The sequence below is a fragment of the Myotis daubentonii genome, chromosome 1 (assembly GCF_963259705.1).
Source record: "Myotis daubentonii chromosome 1, mMyoDau2.1, whole genome shotgun sequence".
Classification (NCBI taxonomy): domain Eukaryota; kingdom Metazoa; phylum Chordata; class Mammalia; order Chiroptera; family Vespertilionidae; genus Myotis; species Myotis daubentonii.
Genome location: NC_081840.1, coordinates 199,428,548 through 199,451,764, shown reverse-complemented (window position 1 = coordinate 199,451,764; position 23,217 = coordinate 199,428,548). Strand labels below are relative to the sequence as shown.

The window sequence follows — 23,217 nt, the reverse complement described above, 5'->3', positions numbered from 1 at the left end:
ACTTGCTTTTCAGAGAGCTTCCTCCACTCAAGTTATTAGATGATATTTCTCGAAATAACCTGTCCTGAGTCAGCACTGGTATTGTCCTAGGAAAAGTGCACATTTGAGGGAACTAGTGGCACTCAGACAGCTGTGTCTTACTGGCCGGTGTTCTCAGTGGTTAGAGCAACGGCCTACGCACCGAAGGGTTTCCTGTGTCTCTCTCACATCGATCTTTCTCTTTCTCTCTCTCTTACCCTCTGTCCCACCCGCTCTCTCTAAATACCAATGGAAAAAACATCCTCTGGTGAGGATTAACAAAACAGAAAGACTGTCTTTGAAACTTTTGGCAATCTGCTCACATTAAATGAGCTAGAACAACAACAACAAAAAAATGAGCTAGAACCACCACTCAGCCAGGAAGTAGTTGTGAAGACTGCTCCCACCACAGTTGGGCCAGTTGCGGAAAGGGTGCAGGGAAGCAGAGGATAGGAACGCTGCCCTCGTGGAGCTTCCACTAAGCTTGGAGAGACAACATACGCAGGGATTTTTAAATATTAAAGTTCGATCAAGGCTCAGCAAATTATTTAGAGGCACTAAATTTCACCTCTCTGAGCCTCCGTTTCCTTATCTCTAAAACGTGGGAAAGAACTTAACAGAGTGATTGTGAGATATTGCATGTAAAACTTTATGCCTAGCACATACCCAAAGTTTAATAAAGTTTGCTAGCGTTACTATTTATGGGGAAAAATAGTATTTGCCCCCTCTGCTATCAACTTTAATTACAAACATATTATGAAATATCTTTGTGTCCTCTGTAAGCATTGGGAATTTATCATTAAGTAATAGGTCTAAAGTTTTCTTGAATCTACTCATGTCTTCATTCTGTGAGTTTTGGAGGTTAATGACAAGTTCCAAAATTTTCCACACTCTGTGTGAAGGAGCATTATACAGCACTTCCACTTAACGGTTCCAGAATGATCTTTTCCGGTCTTCTGCCTGATACCCTAGGGCAGTGGTCGGCAAACTGCGGCTCGGCAAACGCAGCTCGCGAGCCACATGCGGCTCTTTGGCCCCTTGAGTGTGGCTCTTCCACAAAATACCGACTGCTACGCATGGGCCACAAAGTTTCAATCGCACTGTACGTGCGTGCCCACATGTGATATTTTGTGGAAAAGCCACGCTCAAGGGGCCAAAGAGCCGCATGTGGCTCGCGAGCCATGGTTTGCTGACCACGGCCCTAAGGTTTCATCAATACTGTGGCTAGTGGTCTAGGGCAGTGGTCGGCAAACTGCGGCTCGCGAGCCACATGCGGCTCTTTGGCCCCTTGAGTGTGGCCACGAAGTTTCAATTGCACTGTACGTGGTATTTTGTGGAAGAGCCGCACTCAAGGGGCCGCAGTTTGCCGACCGCTGGTCTAGGGGAGGAATCCCTGAGACTCTGAGGGAGAGGAATAGAGTGTTCCTCAGCTGCCTGCCTCTGGATCTGAGCACCTGTCTCGTTAGGTGGCTGGAGATGGGTTCAGAGACCTGGTTTCTTCACTGGGCATCTGACCTTGTTCAGCTAAGTTAGCTTCTCTAGTCTGATGCAGAAAGCAAGCAGTGACTTCACCGCCACTCCCATGTCTTTGAAATTGTCCTAGGGAAGGCGCTTGAGAAATACCAAGTTATACAATTCAGCAGAAATTAATCTGGTGCGTGCAGATTTGATGGACTGCATGAAATTTTATAGTGAAGGCATTTTTTATTGAAAGTAGAGTATATACAAAAGGTAAAGCTTAATCCTTTTTTAAGGTTACGCCACAAATTATGAGTTTTTCAGTTATGCTTCAACACCAAGCTCATCAGCCACAGTGTCTTGAGTTTAATAGCGCTTTCTTCCTTCTCCCATTAGGAAATGGAAGATTTTGTTGCTCTCTGAAGATAGAGTTTCCGTACTTGAGAAGCCAAATGATCAAAGCCAAAATAGAGACTTCGGCAGCACGAACATTGGCTCTGGCTTTGGCAGTGTCTGGGAGCTTAGTGAATGGCTTTGGCAGCTCTCAGCTTGTTTTTGCATGCAGTGCTTTCTCATCTTCATTAAGCCAAAGCGACTGCCACATATGCAATGGCTTGTGTTGATAAACAGTTGTTGACGCTTGCATCGAAATGCCCAACTTACTGGGAAATGTGGTCATTTTCCTTGATTGGCATTTCTCAAATATTTTGTGTCTTGGATCTAGAGCAAGAAATGTTTTAGATTGGAACATATGTGTGTATGAAGTTGTGTATACACACACACACACAAACACGCGTATAAACTAAAAACCTGAGTGGCTAGAAACAAAAATTTCATGAAATAGTACTCGGTTTTGTATTCCACTCTATTCTTTTCTACTTTGTTTTCAAGGACTCTTGGTCGTGGGCCACTACATTGATTGCAGGGAGCACTAAATGGACTGTCACACAGTACTTGGAGAGCACTGATCCTAGGATTGCCTTTAGTCCAAACCTGCCCTGGGCTTCACATGCCCTTGAGGGAAGACTTTATACCATCTTTCTAGCTCACCTGCACCCATATACACACATACACCATCATGACCTTAACTCCTACCCCTAAGCCCGTAGGCCAGTGATGGCGAACCTTCTGAGCTCGGCGTGTCAGCATTTTGAAAAACCCTAACTTAACTCTGGTGCCGTGTCACATATAGGAATTTTTTTATATTTGCAACCATAGTAAAACGAAGACTTATATTTTTGATATTTATTTTAAATATTTAAATGCCATTTAACAAAGAAAAATCAACAAAAAAATGAGTTTGCGTGTCACCTCTGACACGTGTGTCATAGGTTCGCCATCACTGCCTTAGACCTTCAGGTAGAGAGGGCCCTATCAGCTGCTACCAGGGCTTTTTTCACCCAGCAAAACTCCGCTTTTTCTCATAGGAGGCCAGAATCCTGAAAACTTTGTGAATTTGAAAGTCAAGTTATTAATTTATTTTGTACTAAATTTACTAATTCTTCCTCTTAGCTGGCATCAGGAACTCAATAATTCCTGTGATGTGCCAGTGCTAGTTCAGTGCTCTGCACACAGTAGGACTGCAGTAAATATTTGTTCATCTGTCATAGTCCCAGATCTGTGCTGAGCACTATGGAAATGGCTCTTGCAGAGGTAGTGCTGATCTGTGCTGCACAGAAAAACACTGCTTCGCCATAGATGGGTTGAGTTTAATAGACAGGATATGAAGTTGTAGGATTATTAGGTGGAATAAGAGTCCAGGTAGAGCGTACATTCCTGGATATACAAGACACCAAGAAAAGCAGACAGGCCAATGCAGGGCTAGCAAATCTGAATCTACTGGGGCAGAATTGATCAGCAACTAAAGCTGTCTTCATTTGTATCATTGGCCCATAAGTCAGAGGCTGTCTGAGGCCATCTGACTTTGTCCCTCAGAACTTCAAAGGAACCCTGAGTGGCTAATGTCACTGATATCCTAGAAGTGTGTCTGAAGGCAGGTCCACATGTATTGCCCAGATTTGAGGCTCACACGTTAGTCACCTTTCTCAAAAAATCACTGAGTCAGACCCAAGGATGGCAGTGAGGAGGTGGGGCTTGGGGATTCAGTTCTAGGACCTTCTCCATCAGCATTGTCGTTCCTAGGAATAGGGACCTGGATCTTGACATGAAGATATGGAATGGCTTGGCTCTCTTTTACGGACTTGCAGACTACGTTACTGCCTCTCCCAAGCCCTGAGGTCCTTACCTTTGCTAAATAAGTATGATGGTGACAGAACCAGCATAATTTGGAGACCAAACAGGAATGGAGAAAGCATAGTGGATATAATTAATAGATAATTTATGAAAAGAGTAATAAGTTTTATGAGCCAATATACAGGGTGTCCCAAAAACTGTAGTATCACACTTAATAACTGATAGCTCAATTGATGTTTCTTTCTTTTCAGATTTAACCCATTGGCATCAATAATTATTCAAAGTGTGTATACATTTTTTTTGGCGGGGGGGGGGGGACACCCTGTATATTGAAAACTTGCCTAGCTTTTTAAAGAAACAGTTCATAGAACTTTAGAATTGGGGAGGGACTTTTGATAGTATGAACTTTAGTCGCCCCATTTTACAGGTGTGGAAACTGAGGTCCCAAGAAGCTAGAAAATGGCAGGGGTGACTAAAGAAACACAGATCTGTAAGATTCTGGGGCGTGTTTCCCCACCTTCGCATGACCAGTTAAAATGAAGAGCATTTCTCACGGTTGCTAAGAAATAGTGCCCAGAGTAAGAGAAGGTTCTGCCACAAGTCCAGGCTGCTGAGCAAACTGCTCAGCCATTTGGGCCATATGATCCAGCAGATCCAATGGTGCTTGAGGTGTCACTGACAGAGAGGGATGCTATGGGGAGCCTTTGGCAGGTCCCTATCTGTTAATCATAGCACTGGCCCTTTCAGTTTGGGGGGAAAACCCTACCATCCTTTGCAGATAACTACTCACTTTTTGAGAAACAACTTTTGTCTTGCTAATGGGTTTTAGTAGAAACTGACAGCTTACCATGGGCCACCAAGTTACCACATGACCTGAGCTGCCCATCATGAACTGGGTGTTGTCTGACCCACCAAGCCATAAAGCTGGGTGTGCTTAGCAGCACTCCCTTATCAAAAGGAAGTGGTATAAAATGAACACCAGAAATCACAAGAGGCCAGGGAGATCCTCCTGCAGCCTTCAGAGCGACTGCGGCCCTGCTGACACCTTGACTTTGGACTTCTAGACTCCAGACCTGTGAGAGAATACACTTCTGTTGTTTAAAGCCACCCAATTTGTGGTAGTTTTTAACAGCAGCCCTAGGAAACTACTACCCTGGAATCAGCTATAATCCCAAGTCTTTTTTATTTGAACTATGACCAGTTTACTGCACTTTCATTCTGTATTGTACACTGAAGTTTTTTAAGTGAAACTTACGACATTAAAAAAGAAAGACGTGGTATGTATGAGATCAGGTTTGAGCAGGCCCTGAAGGCACAGGTAAGTTGCATGAATACCCATGGTCCCCACTCCTGCTGCACTCCCTTCTCTCTCCCAGTCTGCACCTGTGACCTCGTGGAGAATTCCCTGTGACTAGTTGATTGAGGAAGAGCAAGCTCAGGTCTGGTTTATGGACGGTTTTGCATAATATTCAGGCACCACTTGAAAGCTGTAATGCTTTAGCCCCATTCTGGGATATCGCTGAAGGACAGTGGTGATGGGAAATTCTCCCAGTGGCCAGAACATCAATCAGTACATCTGATTGTTCATTTTGCATATAAGGAGAAATAGCCAGAGGTACAAGTCTAGAACAATTTTTAGGTAGTGGCCAGTGGTTTGGCAGATGGTCATGGACTTGGAAAGAATATGATTAGAAAATCTATTGACAGAGGGGTCTGGGGTAGAGATGTGTGGATAGACCTTTCTGAATGGACAAAGGATTTAAAGGTATTTGTGTCTCATGTGAATGATCACCAAAGTAGGCTTTCAGGAGGATTGTAATAACTCCACAAGGGGACCCATTCTGTGGCTGCTTGTCAATGGCCCCATGAAGAATGGCTCTGGCGGAGGGATAGAATTTATTCATGAGCTCAGCAATGCTGACCCACTTGCCAAGGCCAACAGAGACCAACACTGAGTCCTCCATAGCATCATCCCCTGGGGTGATCAGCTACCTACCTGATGCAGATTGATTACATTGGACCACTCCCATCGTGAAAGGAGCAGGGCTTTGTTCTTACTAAAACAGATACTCACGCTGGATATGGATTTACCTTTTCTGCATGCAGTGCTTCTGCCAAAACTGTCATCCATGGACTTATGGAATACCTTATCCACTGTAATGGTATTTCACACAGACATCACTTCTGGTCAAGGAAGTTGATAGGCCATGCTCATGGAATTCACTGGTCTCACCACACTCGCCATCATCCTGGAGCTGCTGGCTTCATAAAATAGTGGAATGGCCTTTAGAAGACTCAGTGACAGTGCTGGCTATTTTGTCGGGCTGGGACTGTGCCCTCTAGGATGCAGTATAAGTCAGTATCCAAGCTATGGTGCTATTTCTCTCATCACCAGGCTTCATGGGTCCAGGAATCAAGGGGTAGAAATGGGAGTGGCTCCATTCACTATTAATTAACCTTAGTGACTTCCTGGGAACACATTTGCTTCCCATCCCCTTGATTTTAGGTTCTGCTTGTCTAGAGTTCTTAGTTCCAATGGGAAGAATTTTTTCACCAGGAGGCACAACAGTGATTCATTCCATTGAGCTGGTAGTTGAGGCAGCCAGCAAGCCGCTTTTAGCTCTTCATCCCTCTCAGTCAGCAGGCAAGGAGGGTTACTGTACTCACCAGAGTGATTGACCTGACTACCAAGGGAAAGTCGGGCTGCTCCCACGCAGCGGATGTCAGAAAGAGTGTGTCTGGAAAACAGAAGATCCCTTAGGGCATCTCTAGTGCTCCCACGTTCTGTGAGGTAATCAAAAGCTGTGACAACCCAATTAAGGACAGCTAGTGGCCAGGTTCTTCAGGAATCCACAACCAGCTGAGGTCCTTGCTGAGGGCAAAAGGAATGTGGAATAGGTAGAGGGAGAAGATGGCTATTAAGACCAGCTGTGACCACATGACCAGCTGTAGAAACAAGGACCATAATAGTTAAGGGTATTTCTTCTTTATTTTGTTATGAATATGTTCATATATATATATGCTTTAGCAAATATTTTGTTTTCTTCCATCTCTTATCTCCTTCTAACCTGACAGCAGATGTATTAAATAAGAACTCTGTATCTCAGTATATACATTACAGGTGAAGCCTAACCATCAATCACCCAGGGACTTTGCATCCTCATCTGGGAAACATGTTAGTGTGTTTTCAGATGTACATAGGATATTTGTATCATGTCAATAGAAGTTATATTATTTTGTTGACTTTTTTTTAGAAATTATGGTTTAAGGAGATATGTATGGGTGCCAAGTGGACAAAGGATGGAGTGGGATGGTCATTATGATGGGTCAATTTGGCTAGGCTGTAGCCCCCAGTTTTGTTTGTTTTTTAATCCTCACCTGAAGATATGTTTATTGATAGAGAGAGAGAGAGAGAGAGGGGAACATCAGTGTATGGGGCAATGCTCCAACCAACTGAGCCACCCAGCCAGGGCTCCCCAGTTTTTTAAATCAAACACAAATATTGTTTACTTGAGCTGTTGCTTGGAAGGCATTTTGTAGATGTAATTAAAGTCCATATTAGTTGGTTTAAGTAAGGGAGATTTTTCAAGATAATCTAGGTGGGGCTGATTCAGTAAATTTAGAGGCCTTAAAAACAGAGCTGAGGCTTCCCTAAAAGAAGAAATTCCACTTGGGAGCAGCAGCTTCAACCTGTGCCTATGAATTTCAGCCTGCCCTTTCCGATGACTCGCCCTATGGATTTCAGACTTGCTTGGCCAGTCCCCAGCTTGCTTAACCAACTCCTGGCAATTAATTTCCTAATATATCTTACACACGGCCACACATCTCCTGCTAGTTCTGCTTCTCTGATTAAACCTGATCAGTATAGCCTCGATGTCCCTAAAGCGTTGTTTTATCTGTCAGTGCCGTCAGCCGGGCCCACACCAAACCTGCAGGTGCTGGGAGCTCAGTGTGTTGAGATGAAATGAATCTAATGTGTTCAGCCCTCGTGCGGAGGTACTCTTTGTTGAGGTAGTTTGCTACCGCACTAAGGAACTGTGCAGGTCAAGGTGGCAGGCAGCTCCCCAACCATTATTTTCCACTCAGAGTTGGCATTGATTCCCAGCCAGCGGTTCCAGGAATCAAGGGCAAGAAATGGGAGCGGCTCTGAAACTCAAGTGGCAGAACTTGGCAGTGAGTAGAATCAGCACCCACACATCTTCTAGTACGTGGGAGCAATGTGGCCAAACACTAAGACTTCCCATTAACAATCGGATCTGCCTCTGTTGCTGTTTCTAAATACTATCTCTTTTGAATTGCTGTGAAACATATAAAAGGGGTTCTGAGACAGACCAATGGGAAAAACTAGAAAAATTAAAAATTGATGTGGTTTTAAGAAATAGGGGGCCTAAGAAACAAGCAAGTAATTTAAATTGACAGGTCCTTGCGTAGACCTAGGTAAGTATAAACATATTCCAGTAGGTTCTGTTTAGAAATGCACAGTCAATTCTGCCATAACATAACATATACATTGCTAAACATCCGCATGTTATGGAAAACCGCAAAATGAAACCAATAGCTAATGGGAAAAAATGGGGTAGTAACACAACACAAAAACATTTATCAGTGACTGCCTTAACTGGTGTGGCTCAGTTAGTTGAGCATTGTCCCATGCATCAAAAGGTCATTAGTTGGATTTCCGATCAGGGCACATACCCAGGTTGTGGGTTCGATCACGGGTTGAGGTGTGTACAAGAGACAACCAATCAATGTTTCTCACATCATTGTTTCTCTTTCTCTCCCTCTCTTCCTTCCTCTTTCTCTAAAATCAATGAAAACATTTTTTAAATGTATCTGTGACATTTTAAAAGGATAGCAACCTAACTTTAAAAATACAGCAGTTTTTTCTTTATATTTACATAAATGATAATGAAATTCATAAATACTGCAATAAGTATAGCATTTTACCTTGCAAAAGACCTGAAGTTTGCTTGTGGCCTGGGGAATGGTTGGAAGGCGACAGCTGTGAGTTATTGTGAGGTGGGGGAGGAAGGTTATCCAAAATTGGATAGAAAACTGTAACACCACATGTGTAGGTACGTATGACACGGGCGACAATCTGGGGTAGTGGGTAAATATTTGAGGGGTGTGTGTGTGAATGTGTATTCCTGCACACCTCATTTCAGCTGGGTGCAGTATTCTGCATTCACCTAGTGTTTCTCAGGGATAAGATAGATCAATCACATTGGAACAAATTTGCATTTTCAAAGCAAGTGTGATTGCAGGACTGTCTGTACTACGTAAAGATATCACCATCCCCAGAGTTCTTGTAAGTTTGGCACAAATTCACTTGGTGGCAAAACCCAAGGTGAATATAGATGTGTTCCAGAAGTATTGCACTTGTTATAAAGTGCTGTCATAGACTCCACTGGGGTCTAAATGTGCCTTTTTACAATCTGAACATTTCTGATTTCTAAACACATCTGGCCCTGAGGGGGTAGCGAACAGTAGATCCATATTGATGTGTGCTGCGTTGTGCCAGGCATCAGGATGGGTGCTGTGGGTGCAGAATAAACAAGGCTCAGGCCCTGCACCCAGGGAACTTGCCGGCGAAGGGCTGTGGCACACTTTGTGGTATTGTAATAGACGTCTGTTCCATGCACACAGAACTGAGGAGGTATCATTCTCTCGGGCTGGAGAGCTCAGAGATGGCTTTCAAGAGAATGTGACACCAAGGATGTGTTAGGGGAGATGGTTAGGAGTTCTCTAGGCCAATGGAGAAAGGCATTCTAGGTAGAAGAAGACCATGTTTAAAGTGTAAAATCACATCGCTTCTCGGCCTTTTGGCTAAGATCAAGTGTAGTATCTGTTCTTATCAGTTTAAAGTGTAAAATCACAAAATCATATTAGTTTGCTGGGGCTACATAACAAAGGACCACAGATAGGGCGGCTTACACAACACAAGGATTTTCTCATGATTCTGGGACCTAGAAGTCCAAGATCAAGGTGTCATCAGCGTCTTCTGAGGCCTCTTCCCTTGGATTGTAGATGGCCATCTTCTCCCTGTGCCCCACATGGTCCCCCCCCCCCCGCCCCCCGCCTGTGTCTGTGTCCTAATCTCTTCTTACAAGGACACCAGTCCTATTGGATGAGGGCTCACCTAATGACCTCATTTTAACCATAATTCTCTCTTTAAAGACCCTTTCTCCAAATAGTCACATGCTGAGTACTTGGGGGTTAGGACTTCAATGTAAGAAGGTTGCGGGGGGGGGGGGGGGGGGCGGCACAGGTCAGCTCCTGACACGTGGAGTGGCACAGCAGAAGTATGAGCAAAGTGCACAGAAGCCAGAGGGAGGTGTGATTAGTTATCACTGGGCTTTGGGGACTTGGGAACAGCCTTGAGGACCTAGGTCTTTGAATAGGATTTTATCCCATTGGGAAAAAAAAAAGAAAATGACATTTCTGGATGAGGAAACAACACAAATCCAAGCTCTACGCCTTCCTTAGAAGTCTCCAATGTATGCCATAGCCCATCCACCCCGGTGCCAGGACCTAGGGTTTGGATATGGGCTGGTTACCACGTTCTCCGCTGGTGAAAGCTATAGCCACTGCCACCCTGGGCCTCTTGCCGTTTGTTCCAGAGCCCCTGCCCTCTTCTAAAGGAGTGTTAATTCAGTGAGAAAATATCCTCAGTTTAGGGTTAACAACAGAAAAAAGATGGACAGCTAGGAGACTTTTGAGGCTAGGTCGTAAAGGCAGTATAGCGTATGTCTAGCTGTAACTCTGTCCTTGCCTCTGGAATCCGAGTATCATGCCACGAGGAAGCTCAGGCCCCATGGAAAGATCCGTGCAGGGAGAAACCCAGGGTTCCTACCCTTCGACTCCATCTGAGCTCCCAACTGACAGCCAATGCCAACCAGTTGATTGCACCATCTTGGAAATGAGTCCTTTTGCCCTCCGTCAAGCCACCTCCGCTGATGTGCTAGAGCAGAAACAAGCTTTCCCTGACAAGCCCTGCCCAAATTGCAGATTTCTGAGGGGAGAGAGAGAGAGAAAGAGAGAGAGAGAGAGAGAGAGAGAGAGAGAGAGAGAGAGAGAGCGAGAGAGAGAGAGAGAGAATATGAATGAATTATTGATCCTGTCTCTTCGTTGTCTGAATTAGCACAGCAGCAAATATCTTCCTCCCTCTGTGCTTCCCCAGTAAAGGAGCAAACTGTTCCTTCTTCACCCACATAACCTGACAGGAGGCCATGGCCCCCCTTCCCTTCTCTCCGGAAGGAGAATCGCAGTCTTGTCATTGCATCGTCCCAGGGAGCACAGCCCATCGGCCATGTTGCCAACTCCTAGTCTTTACTGAAATGTTCCAGGATTGTGGAGTCCAGTAAAAATGTGATAGCCACCGAGTATTTGTGTATCACCGTGTCCTTCAGTAAGTAATCTTTTTTAATTAGATAGTTCCCTCTCCAAAGTATCCAGTGTTCCAGAGCTAAGAAAAGGTTCTGAAGTTCCCCGGATTACATAGTAAAATTATACAGTCCAGGCAGTTGTCTGTGTCCTGTGTTTTAATAAATGCTATTCACATGTGTTAAGTATACATGTTTGAAATCAGAACTTGGCCCCAAATGGTAGGTTTATTTAACCAAAATGTGTGTCAGTCAGCTCACTTGGGTCTCCTGAGCAGGGTGCTGTGGAGTTTGAGGGAGGTATGTGCATGAAATATATGGTACCTAAAGAAACTAAAAATTGTTGGAAAGAAATATGGAAGGCAAGTGTTTCCCAGAGAATGTTCAGAAGAACACTAGCCATGATGGATGTCTAAACAGCCAAGTCTCCATAGCCAACAAGTTTTGGGAAGCACTGCATATTCTCTGCTCCTTTGGAGAGCAATCATGATATAGGATATTAAAGACCCTGGAAGGTCCCTGGTAAAGAAACATATTTAACTTTATTTTACCCGGGTTCTCAAATGAACTGGTCTTTGGATAAGAACCTGGTACCGACACACAGAGCCCAGTCTGAGAAGCCCCAGACGAAAACATTTATGATCTCCAAGTGAACTATGATAGGAAATTCTGTTTCTCATTTGAAAGCGTACCATATGAATAATCCAATGCAGAGAAATTGTATGCTTCTATTATTTTAGGTTTAGAAATGAAATGTAAGAATTGCATCCTTATGACAAATGGAAAACGAATCAGATTTGCTTGACTTACCCAGTGATTTTTAATTTTTAGAAACGTCTATGTAAACTAACAATTATGATGATGCAGCTAGTACATAATTATATCTATGAAGTAATGGATAATGAGCACTTTTTTTAAATGGAAAAAAATCCCTAATATAATTGTTAGAGGATGACAATACATTAATTCAGTACTTAAAAAGAATGAAAATTACCATGATCCCTGAGGATAGTGTATATGCATATGTACATTCTTTCATGTGAAAAATGATAACACAAAAATGGTGAGATATTAAGACAATGTGGCACCCACTGTCTTTTCCCCAATAAATTCAGTCTTACATCTTAGGATGGTACATTTCCAGAGAGGCTGGCAAGCAGATGTTTCGCAGCTAGTAAGAAATGGAATCAGGATTTGAGCCAACTCTTCTTATCTCTGGGGCCCATGTACATAACCCTTAACTAGAGCTGTAGCCAATTTTAAAAAAGACACAATTTAGTAGAGGGAATATTTCTTCCTTGTCCCTCTCTCCTTCTCCCCACTACCCCAACCACCCAACCAAATTAAATTTGTGTTGTAAAATTCTAAAATGCCATCTTAAATACTCTGTTGGAGAAAACATTGCTAAACTGTTCTCCTGCTCTATGGCATTTGTCTATGGGAATATTTCACATCAGCATTGCAGAAGCGCTCTGCCTTGCTACATTGTTAAAATTGCTTTGATCTTTTAGGCCCCATCTGCACAAAAAATATTCATGGTAACAGTCGGTGTCATCTGTCAAGAAAATAGCCGCTGCTGATGACCATGCACTTAGCCAATTGATTCTGTGGAGACAGACTGTTAATACAGCCCCCAAATCATAAATCGATCATAAAATAGTTCATTTAATGCATATTTATAGGCTCATCTCAGGTTTTCATAATGGGTGTTGTGGCATAGAATTGCAAATGTTTCATAAAATGTAGGTACTTGTTGTCCTGGCCGGTGTGCTAAGTGGTTAGAGCACTGGCCCTCACAAAGAACATTAGGCAAGTGTTAAATGACACCATTATTGTGTCTGTTTGCATCTGAAGGGTCAAGGGTTTGATTCCCAGTCAAGGGCATGTACCTGCATTGTGGGCTTGCTACCCACACCCGGTCGGGGCGTATGTGGGAGGCAACCAATTGATGTGTCTCTCTCACATTGATGTTTCTCTCTCTTTCACTCTCTCTTCCTCCCTCCCTCCATTCCACTCTCTCTCTGAAAAGCAATGGAAAAAATATCTTAGGGTGAGGATTAACAACAACAACAAAATTAGGTACTTGTTTTTTGAATGTGAGAAATCTTATACTGAACTTTGAGAATAAAACTGGGGAATCAACTCAATAAGAGCATAATTCCTCCTCTGATTTATAGGCTCATTCCCTATTGGTGTTGCTTAATCACAGTTTGCTGTCTGAAGGGAGGGTGGGCCTAAATGTAGTTACTGGGACTTTCCATAAAGTTAGCCCTGGAACATTAATTAATTGCCACAGTCATTAGTAAAAATAGCATTTAAAATACACATTTAAATTGTATTTAAAATGTAAAGATATCTTGACAGAAAGTATGTTACTAATTTTGCAAATGAGGACGATGGAAATTACTTTTTATAACCGAGATGTGACCAAACACTAAGTCTTTGGAGCAGATTGTAAGCTTCCTCCTCCCAAGAGAGAATGGCATTCTTAGGACTTAGACGCTCTTTTCCTCGTAGCAGGAAGGAGTGGTTGTCAGATGGGTGGTTCAGGTCGGTTTTATTGTTCTCTTACCTTCCTGATAATAACCCAGGGATTGCTGAAACAGCCTTTCCCGAGTACTGAGCTGTGTGCTCCCTGACATTTGGACTTTGACACGTCTTCCAGGATAATACGTGTGTGCTCATGCCAAGTCATTGCCCATCTAAAGTGCAGCACCAAGTGCTGGAGTGCTTGGCTCACAAACAGTCCTCAGCGGGCCAGCTCTGCAGACGGGGCCCCCTGAGGGAGGCCACTCTCTGCTTGCTTGCAGCCCAGCAGGTTCTCCGAGCTGAGGCTCCTCATCCTGGCATCTCCCCAAGGCTGTTTCTGTCCCGTCCTTGTGTTCGTATTCAGCTCTTTCCAGGTTCTGTTCACTCTCTGTCTCCCCCAGCAATGTGACCAATGCAACAAAGATTGTATATGGTGGCTGCACCGTTCTGGACATTGAGGCAACACAAAGGACCCCATCCGCCTTCTTGACTGACCAAGTCACCCGTTAGTTAAATACACAAGTAACCTGTTCAAGAAACTAATTTGTCTCTGATGATCGTTCACTCCCTTGGTTCCAGCTCAACTGAACTCCACCACATCCACCTTGACTTTAGAGCAAATGATGATCCTTTTTTCTATCAATAAATCCTGACATAATAAAAAAAATTCTCTAGTTAACTTAAAAGCTGGATCAGTGGGCCCAGGCTGGGAGGAATGATTCATTACTGATGTTTTTAGGTTTTTGCTATGGTCTTTGAGAATATTCCTGTTTAGACAATTTAGGGTTAGATATTTCTGCAGTGAGAAAAAGGCAATTGATAAAAAGGGAAGAAGGAAGAATTTATCTCAGAAATAAGTGAAAGTGGCTGTTTGACCATTTATCATGGTGACCATTCACAATAATGGTGTCATTTACATGTTTTGAGCCTTGGATAGTCAAAAAGAAAATGCTGACTTATCAGTCAGTGCCAGAGACCAATTATATAATAATGTAATGATACCTATAGTGCCTTATAGAATTTTTTAAAATTTAAGATACTTCATTGACTCATTTTATATAAGGCCAATTTTTTTTTTAACACTTGCCTAATTTCTTTGCTGGTCTTCGAAATCCTCTGGTGGTAATTTTTTAAAATTATCCACTGGAGATTTTGCTCATGGATACCAAAAGTAGATGTCATGAAAATCTCTGGCCGATACTCCTGAGTAAGTGACCACTGAAAGCACACAAACATTCTGAAATCAAACCTTCTAATTATTTTTTACCGATATTGTCTCAATTGTATTGCACACTTTCTCGTCTTTTAAATAATACAGAGTGAAATTTTAACTTGTTTGAGGACTACATGCCTCGCACAAAGCCTTGGGTGTGGAAGGCATCTCGTGTGTTAGAAATCTGCCTTCCATTGCAATGTAAAATGATACAGCGTTGTTTCCGGGACCGCTGACGCTTGAAGGTCTGTTTGCATCTGTACCAAGGATCCCAGTATATGTCTTTTTGTAATTGGTGATGATTGTATCTGCTTCCTCACTGTCTGATGCCACTGCTTAGGGCAAAGCGACTTAAACCACTTCTTCCACCCTTCAGATTTTCTCTCAGAAAAGCCAGAGCTGAAGATCACCAGAGGAGATGAGGCACCTACCTTTGAACATCAGTAACCTCATTTTTATACCCAGATCTCTCTGTAGACTCTCTGTCGAGCAAAGTTCCGGGGGCTCTGATACTAACTTGAGGGCCCTATACCTTTGTGCTTTATGCCGCTGTTTTTCTATACACGTTGTGTATAGAAATGTTTCAACTTTCCTTTTCCCTCAAAGCTCCTGACTCCAGCTTCAAAGATGTTTCCCATGACATAGACAAGTTCGCTCATCTCTCTGTACCTCAGGCTTCTCATCTGTAAAATGGGGATGTCAGTGCTACCGACCTGACAGAATTGTGGTGAGGACTGAGTTCATGTTTGTGAAGTTCTTAGAGCAGTGATGCATAGTAAGGGTTAAATAATTTAAGGAAAAGAGTGCCTGATCGCTGGATACATGTTCTTTAAACTTTTTTTTTTCTTTTCTTTAAACTTCTTAAAGGGAAGATCTGAGAAGATGCTCTGGCATGGGGTGATTTATACTTCCTTTGCCGAGGTGGGAGTGGAGTGATGTGAGGAATTTGTATCTGAAACTGAACTGGAAGGTATTACCTACAATACCTGTAGGCAATGCTGGCTGTGAGCCTGGGTTGTGCCTGGATGAAGCAATGAATGGAAAAATGTTCATAACGATTCCTGTGGGGCTCTTCGCAGTAGTTTTAAAAGGAGACAAGAGAGAGAAGCTAGAACTATATGGGGAAGGAGAGGATAGGGGGCAACGCTTATACCAAGCATTAGCGGTTTTGTTCTGTGTGCGAAGGCTGAACGAGTGCTTCTCAGAAGAGATGATACACATACACACTTTTTCTTAAACAGCCGTGTGGCTTATGCGTTATCTCAGCTTCTCCCGTGGAGAAGGGCATGGGCCACCTGCTTTGTTAAAGAAAGCAGACGCCACCGTTGTGTGGCCTGTGCGAGGGGTGCTGCGCCTGGAGGCTTAGAACCCCTTCGTGTTGTCCCAGGTGCTTCCTGGGAGCCTGAGGCAGACGCGCACTGCGCTCCTGCGTGTCTCCGCCTGACTGTGCGTGGACAGGGCAGGCCCTGGCATTCCTGGCACAGGGCTTGGCCGCCCCTTTCCTGTGATGGCTGCCCTTTGCCCCAGCTCCCTGGGCCGAGGCAGCTCAGCTGTAATTTGCTCTGAGGCTCCGGGGTGCAGCCCTGTCAAACCGCAGCGAGTGTTTATCCTGTAATCCGCAGACAAGAAGAAGGGAGGCAAATTCCAGCCTTTTAAGAAGTTGTTTGGCAAAAGGAAAAAGAAAGACACTTCGATTTCCCGGGAGGCGGAGGCAGGAAGGAAGAGCCACTCTCCCCAGAGCGTCAGCAATGGCACCTTCTCTTCCGATGAGGAGACCCTGGAGGACAGCCTAAGGTAACGACTCACCTTTCCTGTTTGTAGATCTCCTGTGGGGCCCGGGTGGGGAGTGGATCCCACAGGGTGTGTTCCATCGCCGCCGGGAAGGTGGGAGACTTGCGGTGCTTGGTGTGCCCTGTGGAGGCGTCGCCTTGGGGAGCTGGTAGAGGAGTGTGGCCTCGCCCCCTGGGAGAGCCCTGGGCTCCTCGCCTTCCTCTCGCCGCCCTCGCCGGTCGTGGCAGGCAGCCTATAATGGGCTTGGCTCCACAAGTGCCCTTGGATGGAGGAAGACCTCCTCTCTCTGTCTCATTGCTCTGCAAGGAGAAAGGTGGGTCCTAGATTAGATTTTGCACCCAGATCGAGGATGTGGGCTGCCCAGGCACAGGGTGGTCGCCCTTCCTACCCCTGGCCATCTCTAGCAACTTCCAGAACCTGTCTGGGTGCGATGCGCTTTCAGATTCTGTTCTTTGTTTTCTGTGTTCTTCTCTGCCTCTCCCCGTCTCTCTCAGAACAAACACAGGCGCTAAATCTGGCCATGATAGTGTAAGGAACTCAGAAAGGCAGGGTCAGAAGGTCTGTTCTCACCTGAGTGCTGGGAATTGGAGTTGAGTCAGAGCTGTTGCTGCTGACAGCTTAGAAGTCAGTCCCTCCGAGACTTGCCTGCCTCCCGCTGGCACTTGTCGCTTCGTATGGTAGTCATTGATTTGCTTGGCTGTCTCTCTCACTCGACTGCTAGTGTCCAGGAGGTCAGGGACCAGGTTTTATTAGGCCTCATCTTAGGTGCTCAAAAGGTGTTTCCTATGAATGCCTGGCACTGATGTAGTTCAGCTGGACCTTGACTAACGTTCCCTTCTACATCGTTTCATTATAACATTGATGAGAAAATGTGATTCCCCGCCAGGCCACTGTCTGTGTGGAGTTTGCACCTTCTCCCCAAGTCCGTGTGGATTTTCTCTGGTTTCTAAGCCCCATCCCAAAGACGTGCACGTGAGTTGAGCTGGTGTGTCTACATTGTCCCAGGCTGAGTGTGGATGTGGGTGGAGTGTGGGTGTGGGTGTGAGTGTGAGTGGCCCTTCCAGGAAGGGTTGGGTCCTGGTTTGTGTCCTGAGCTGCAGGGATAGGCTCCAGCCACCTGTCACCATGAAATGGAGTAAATGGGTTGGAAAAGAATGATTTTACTCGTTTTTATTAGTCTTTTTTTAAACGTATGTATAACTCACATTTATGTTAACGTTTAATATTAGAAATGTTTGGGGACTTGATTTAGAAACTAGAGGCCCGATGCACGAAATTCATGCAAGGGGCCCAGCCCTCGCAGCCCCAGCTGCCTCAGCCCTCGCAGCCCCGCCCACTGGTCATTCAGGAAGGTCGTTCCAGAAGGTCAGTCTGCCGTCCAATCTAATTAAATATTGCCTCTTCATTACACAAGAATTTAGTGATGTTTTTGTGACCAGAAATATGGATCTTAACTCCCTTTTGTAGCCACCTGTAGTAAAATTGGTTTCATTATGTGTCGTTTCACTTAAAGTTGCCGTTTCTAAGAACCTCTCAACAAGAATGATGTCCTCCTAGTGCGCGTGGAAGTGCTGTGATGTGTGATAGTCTTACTGTATTTCAAAGACAGGGACAGAAGCATCCTCTGTGGTGTGTGTCAGTGAGCAAATTCGAATAGACACCACAGTGGAGCACCAATGACAGCGTCCGCAGGCAAGCCTTGTGCTGAAGCCCCACACGTGCTCACCGACAGTATTGTTGGTCTCAGTGCTGCCTCTCTTCCTGCACAGGCCATGTTAGCTTTCCGTTGACTATAGTAAGAAAACCTGACTTTAACTGGAGGAAATGATTTTACTGGAAGGTGAACACAGCTAGACTGACCTCACCCAGCTGTTGGGATGTCAGTACGGATCCTTGTTGAGGATTGTCCAGGACGAATCCCTCAGTTGTAAATTAGGCATGTGAGCCTTTTTGCCTCTCAGTGTCAGAATGAGGTACGGATACCAAAATGGTACCAAATAGTTGTGCAATGCAACATGGGACTGAGTCTAGAAAGTTCTCCTTTGTTGTGTGTGTGTTTTTTTGTGGGGGGGGGGGAGGAGACAGGGTTAAATATAGTTTTATTGATTACAGAGAGGAAGGGAGAGGGAGAAAGAGCAACATCAGTGAAGAGAATCATTGATGGGTTGCCTCCTGCTCGCCCCCTGCTGAGGGGGTCCTGCAACCTGGGCATGTGCCCTGACCAGGGATAAAACCGTGACCTCCTGGTTCATGGCCTGATGCTCAGCCACTGAGCTGGGCTACTCCTTTGGGAGGACGGTCCTATGAAGACGCAGCTGGTCCTTTCCGTGGTTTTGCCAAGTCCCCGGCCTCTTATTGAACTGTGCCTGGACCCTGCTTGTTCTCTTTCCACTCAGGTTCTGTTCCTTCACCCCGTGAAGTTTCCCTTAGGTTTGAGGTATTACAGAGCCTTGGAAAATTCCACACTGGATCAAACAGCGATAAAATACAGGTCACATCACCTGTTCTTATTATTGACTCTTGTTAAACCCACATTTGTGAGACAAATGCTGTATTTAATTGACCCTTTTCTTTATAATGAAGCTGGAAGGATAAGCTCTGGATAAAGAGTTTTCTAAAATGTCTCCTTACAGATTTTAAAAATTAAAAAGGATGGGAATATAGACGTCTTTTAAAACATGTATCCCCCTTTTCTTCTCCGCAATTGCTTACACTACAGCTAAACTGCTGGTTATTTGTCCTGTTTACAGATGCAGAAGGTGAGAGGTGCTGTTTCCAGTAATTCTAATTTTCAGTTCACAGCTCCGTCAGTGGGTGTGTGACGTTGCATTGTGTAATGATTCACAACATTTCTGCGCCTTTTATTTGCCGTCTCCAAAATGGGCCACTCTCACTAAAACACAAAATTCCATTAACCTGGTCTTGGGTGGAGGTTCCCAGGAGGCGGATTTCAGCCTGACGTGAGGGAAGATTTCCTAGTTACGAGAGCTGCCTAAAATTGGGGAGGCTGAGTGTGTGCCAGCAGGGGCCGGGACTGATGAAAGGGAATTTCGGCACTGGTGGGAATTTAAAGGAGCTGAACTTTAACTCCGAAAAGCTGCAATTTTAGAAATGTCTCCATGCCCAAAAATAGCTCATTATTGATCTGCTCCTTCTGTCTGAAATTTCTCATTTCCTCTGGGCTCTTACAGCATTCTATTCTTTCTCTAGGTGAGAAGCCTTCATTTTTCCTAGGCTGCTGCTTTTAAATTATACATGCCCGTGGGAAAAGCAAAACAGTAAAACATGACCCGTTTTTAACAACTTAACGTGACTCCCTTTATTAATTAAATACAACTACGTGGATGTTAAAAGGGGAGAAAGGGTCATTTTGGTGAACAGGTTTGGGAAATTCTGGGCCAAAACAAATTAAATAGGATCCTTTACATAGGACTTCAGAGAGCCTTCCTTCACTATGCTGATTTACTCTTAGAATCTGCAAAAAGAATAGAGTATAGAGCAGTGGTTCTCAACCTTGGCTGCACATTAGAATCACTTGGGAATCTTTTTAAAATCCTGTTTTCTGGGCCTCATCCCCCGGAAATTCTGTTTCTTTGTTACTAATGTTGTGGCCCCACCCCATAACAAAGAAACAGAATTTCCGGAGGATGAGGCCCAGAAATCAGGATTTTAAAAAGATTCCCAGGTGTTTCTAATGTGCAGCCAAGGTTGAGAACCACTGGTATAGAGCATTCCCAAGATTGCTTTAGCCACAAACCCTTCTCATAGAGACTATCCTGTAGCATAGATTACAGCTGCCACTTATTGAACTCAGTACAATGTGTTTTGTATAGATGAACTCATGTAATACTTACCAAGGCACTCTGAGATTGACATTATCGTCCCCATTTCAAAGATGAGAAAACGAAGGCCAGAGAGTGACTGCTGGTAAGTTGCTGAGCCACTGCCCCAGTGGTGAAGTGTCCATTCTGAACCATCCGCTGTTCTGCTGCAGCCTTCCTGGGGAGCTAGTCACGTGGCCCTGAGCCACCGGGCTCAGGTGTTTTCCTGCCCTTAGCTGCCTGCCCAAGGCTCTCCTCCTCACTGTCCTGCTTCCAGTTTCTGCCTAACATGCAGCATTTACTGCCGTGCCATGCACAGCTACAGCACTCTATAGTGAGTGCCAGCTGTAGGCCGCGGTGAGAACTGAAGGGGCTCCAAGGAGGGTGAGCGCACTCTGGGACTGGAGCTGTCAGGGAAGGGTCAGGAATGAGGAGCTCTGAGCTGGCTCCAGGAGATGGGCGGGGTTTGGAGTGGCTAAGAGACAAGGCACGGACATCTCAGATCCCGAATGACCGCAGAGACTTCCACGTTCAAATGAATGTGGCAAATAGAATTGGAGGGAATTTCTGTAGCTTAATAAAGGGCAGCTACAAAAAATCCAGCGTACCGGTGATGTATTACGGAATTGTGCACCTGAAGCCTAGTATAGTCTTACTAACCAATGCCAGCCCAATCCTATACTAATAAAAGAGAAAAATGGTAATTGGCGTACGACCGATACCTTTTTCATTGGCTAATCAGTGAGATATGCAAATTAACTGTCAGCCAAGATGGTGGCTGGCAGCCAGGCAGCTGAGAATAGGAGGCTTGGTTGCCCCAGCGATGGAGAAAGTCAAGGATTCCCGCAGCTGCGGGGCTCTGAGCTCCTGAAGCAACAACTCCAAAAGATACAATGTTTCAATTATAGAAGCTAAAAGATGGCGGTTAATTTGCATACTCAGGCTCCAAGCAGAGCGAAGCCAAACAGCCCTGAAGCAGCAGGGCAGAGAGGCCTCAGGGCCTGGGATCAGCAGAGTCGAGAGGCCTCCCGGCCCGAGATCAGCGGAGCCGAGAGGCCTCCCGGCCCAAGATCAGCGGAGGCCAGAGTCGGCCCAGCCCCGCGATCAGCAGAGCCTAGAGGCCCCCCAGCCCCGGTTATCATCCCAGCCGAGAGGCCTCCCGGCCCCAGTGATCAGCGGATCCGAGAGGCCTCCCAGCCCAGGTGATCAGCGGAGTCGGAGGCCCCGAGATCAGCGGAGCCAAGAGGCCTCCCAGCCCCGGTGATCAGCGGAGCCAAGAGGCCTCCCAGCCCCGGTGATCAGCGGAGCCGAGAGGCCTCCCAGCCCCGGTGATCAGCGGAGCCGAGAGGCCTCCCAGCCCCGGTGATCAGCGGAGGCGAGAGGCCTCCCAGCCCCGGTGATCAGCGGAGCCAAGAGGCCTCCCAGCCCCGGTGATCAGCGGAGGCGAGAGGCCTCCCAGCCCAGGTGATCAGCGGAGTCGGAGGCCCCGAGATCAGCGGAGCCAAGAGGCCTCCCAGCCCCGGTGATCAGCGGAGGCGAGAGGCCTCCCGCCCTGGTGATCAGCGGAGTCGAGAGGCCTCCCAGCCCAGGTGATCAGCGGAGCCGAGAGGCCTCCCAGCCCCGGTGATCAGCGGAGCTGAGAGGCCTCCCAGCCCCGGTGATCAGCGGAGTTGGAGGCCCCGCGATCAGCGGAGCCAAGAGGCCTCCCAGCCCAGGTGATCAGCGGAGCTGAGAGGCCTCCCAGACCCGGTGATCAGCGGAGCCGAGAGGCCTCCCAGCCCAGGTGATCAGCAGAGTCGAGAGGCCTCCCAGCCCCGGTGATCAGCGGAGTCCAGAGGCCTCCCGCCCCGGTGATCAGCCAAGAGGCCTCCCGGCCCGCTCCAGGCCCGTGATCAGCGGAGTCGGAGGCCCCGCGATCAGTGCAGCCAAGCGGCCTCCCAGCCCGGGTGATCAGCGGAGCCCAGAGGCCTCCCGGACCCATGATCAGCAGAGCCGAGAGGCCTCCCAGCCAGGTTATCAGCAGCCGAGAGTCCTCCTGGCTAGAGATCAGGGGAGCCGAGAGGCGTCCTGGCCCTGGGATCAGCAGAGCAGCGAGGCCTCCCAGCACCGGGATCAGTGTGACAGGGTGCGGAGCCCCAACCCTCTGATCGGCCCTGCTCTGTGTGTGACAGGGTACAGAGCCCCAACCCCCCTGATGGGCCCTGCTCTGTGCATGACAGGAGTGGCGCTGCAACCTCCCTATGGACCCTGCCTTGAGTGTGACAGGGGGTGGTGCCCCAACCCCCAAATCGGCCCTACCCTGAGCGTGACTGAGGGTGGCATCGCAACCTCCCAATCCGCCCTGCTCTGTGCATGACAGGGGGCGGTGCCCCAACTCCCCAATTGGCCCTGCTCTGAGCCCGACCAGGGGCTGCACCTAGGGATTGGGCCTGCCCTCTGCCACCCGGGAGCAGGCCTAAGCCAGCAGGTCATTATCTCCTGATGGGTCCCAGACTGTGAGAGGGCACAGGCCAGGCTGAGGGACCTCCTCTCCCAACCCCGAGTGCACAAATTTTTGTGCACCGGGCCTCTAGTAAATTCAATAAAATAAGTTACTTAAGTATATACTCAAAAAAAGAAATTAGAGAAGATTTAAATAGCCCTGGCCAGTTTTGCTCAATGGTTGATTCCTGGTCAAGGACAAGTACCTGGGTTGCAGGATCCCCGCCCTAGTTAGGGTGGGTGTGGGAGGCAACCAATCGATTGCCTCTCACATCTTGTTTCTCTCTTGCTCTCCCTCCCTCCCTCCCTTCTGCTCTCTCTCAAAAGATAA

At 46.3% G+C, this 23,217-nt stretch overlaps 1 protein-coding gene, 1 long non-coding RNA gene and 1 pseudogene across 14 annotated transcripts in view; 2 read left to right on the top strand and 1 right to left on the bottom strand.

Annotated features, from left to right (window-relative positions):
• Window positions 1-23,217, top strand: part of CRACD (capping protein inhibiting regulator of actin dynamics) — a 231,202-nt gene that overhangs the window by 161,917 nt on the left and 46,068 nt on the right. For 10 of the 12 annotated variants that reach the window (XM_059670520.1, XM_059670560.1, XM_059670514.1 and 7 more), the window contains one exon: window positions 16,416-16,587. In XM_059670520.1, the coding sequence (XP_059526503.1) occupies window positions 16,416-16,587 (172 nt within the window). Of the gene's footprint in view, window positions 1-16,258; window positions 16,588-23,217 lie in introns of those variants that run through there. The other 2 variants (XM_059670613.1, XM_059670604.1) reach the window with 2 other exon arrangements.
• LOC132218868 (uncharacterized) lies at window positions 1,643-17,574 on the bottom strand. 2 transcript variants are annotated; one of them, XR_009449300.1, is made up of 5 exons: window positions 17,155-17,574; window positions 16,600-16,883; window positions 6,337-6,541; window positions 5,761-5,931; window positions 1,644-2,196 (listed from the first exon to the last, which is right to left on the bottom strand). It is a non-coding gene; the product is annotated as an uncharacterized LOC132218868 (long non-coding RNA). The 2 variants fall into 2 exon arrangements; XR_009449299.1 differs by having other exon boundaries at window positions 1,643-2,196; window positions 16,600-17,166.
• LOC132223007 (U2 spliceosomal RNA) lies at window positions 9,476-9,577 on the top strand (annotated as a pseudogene).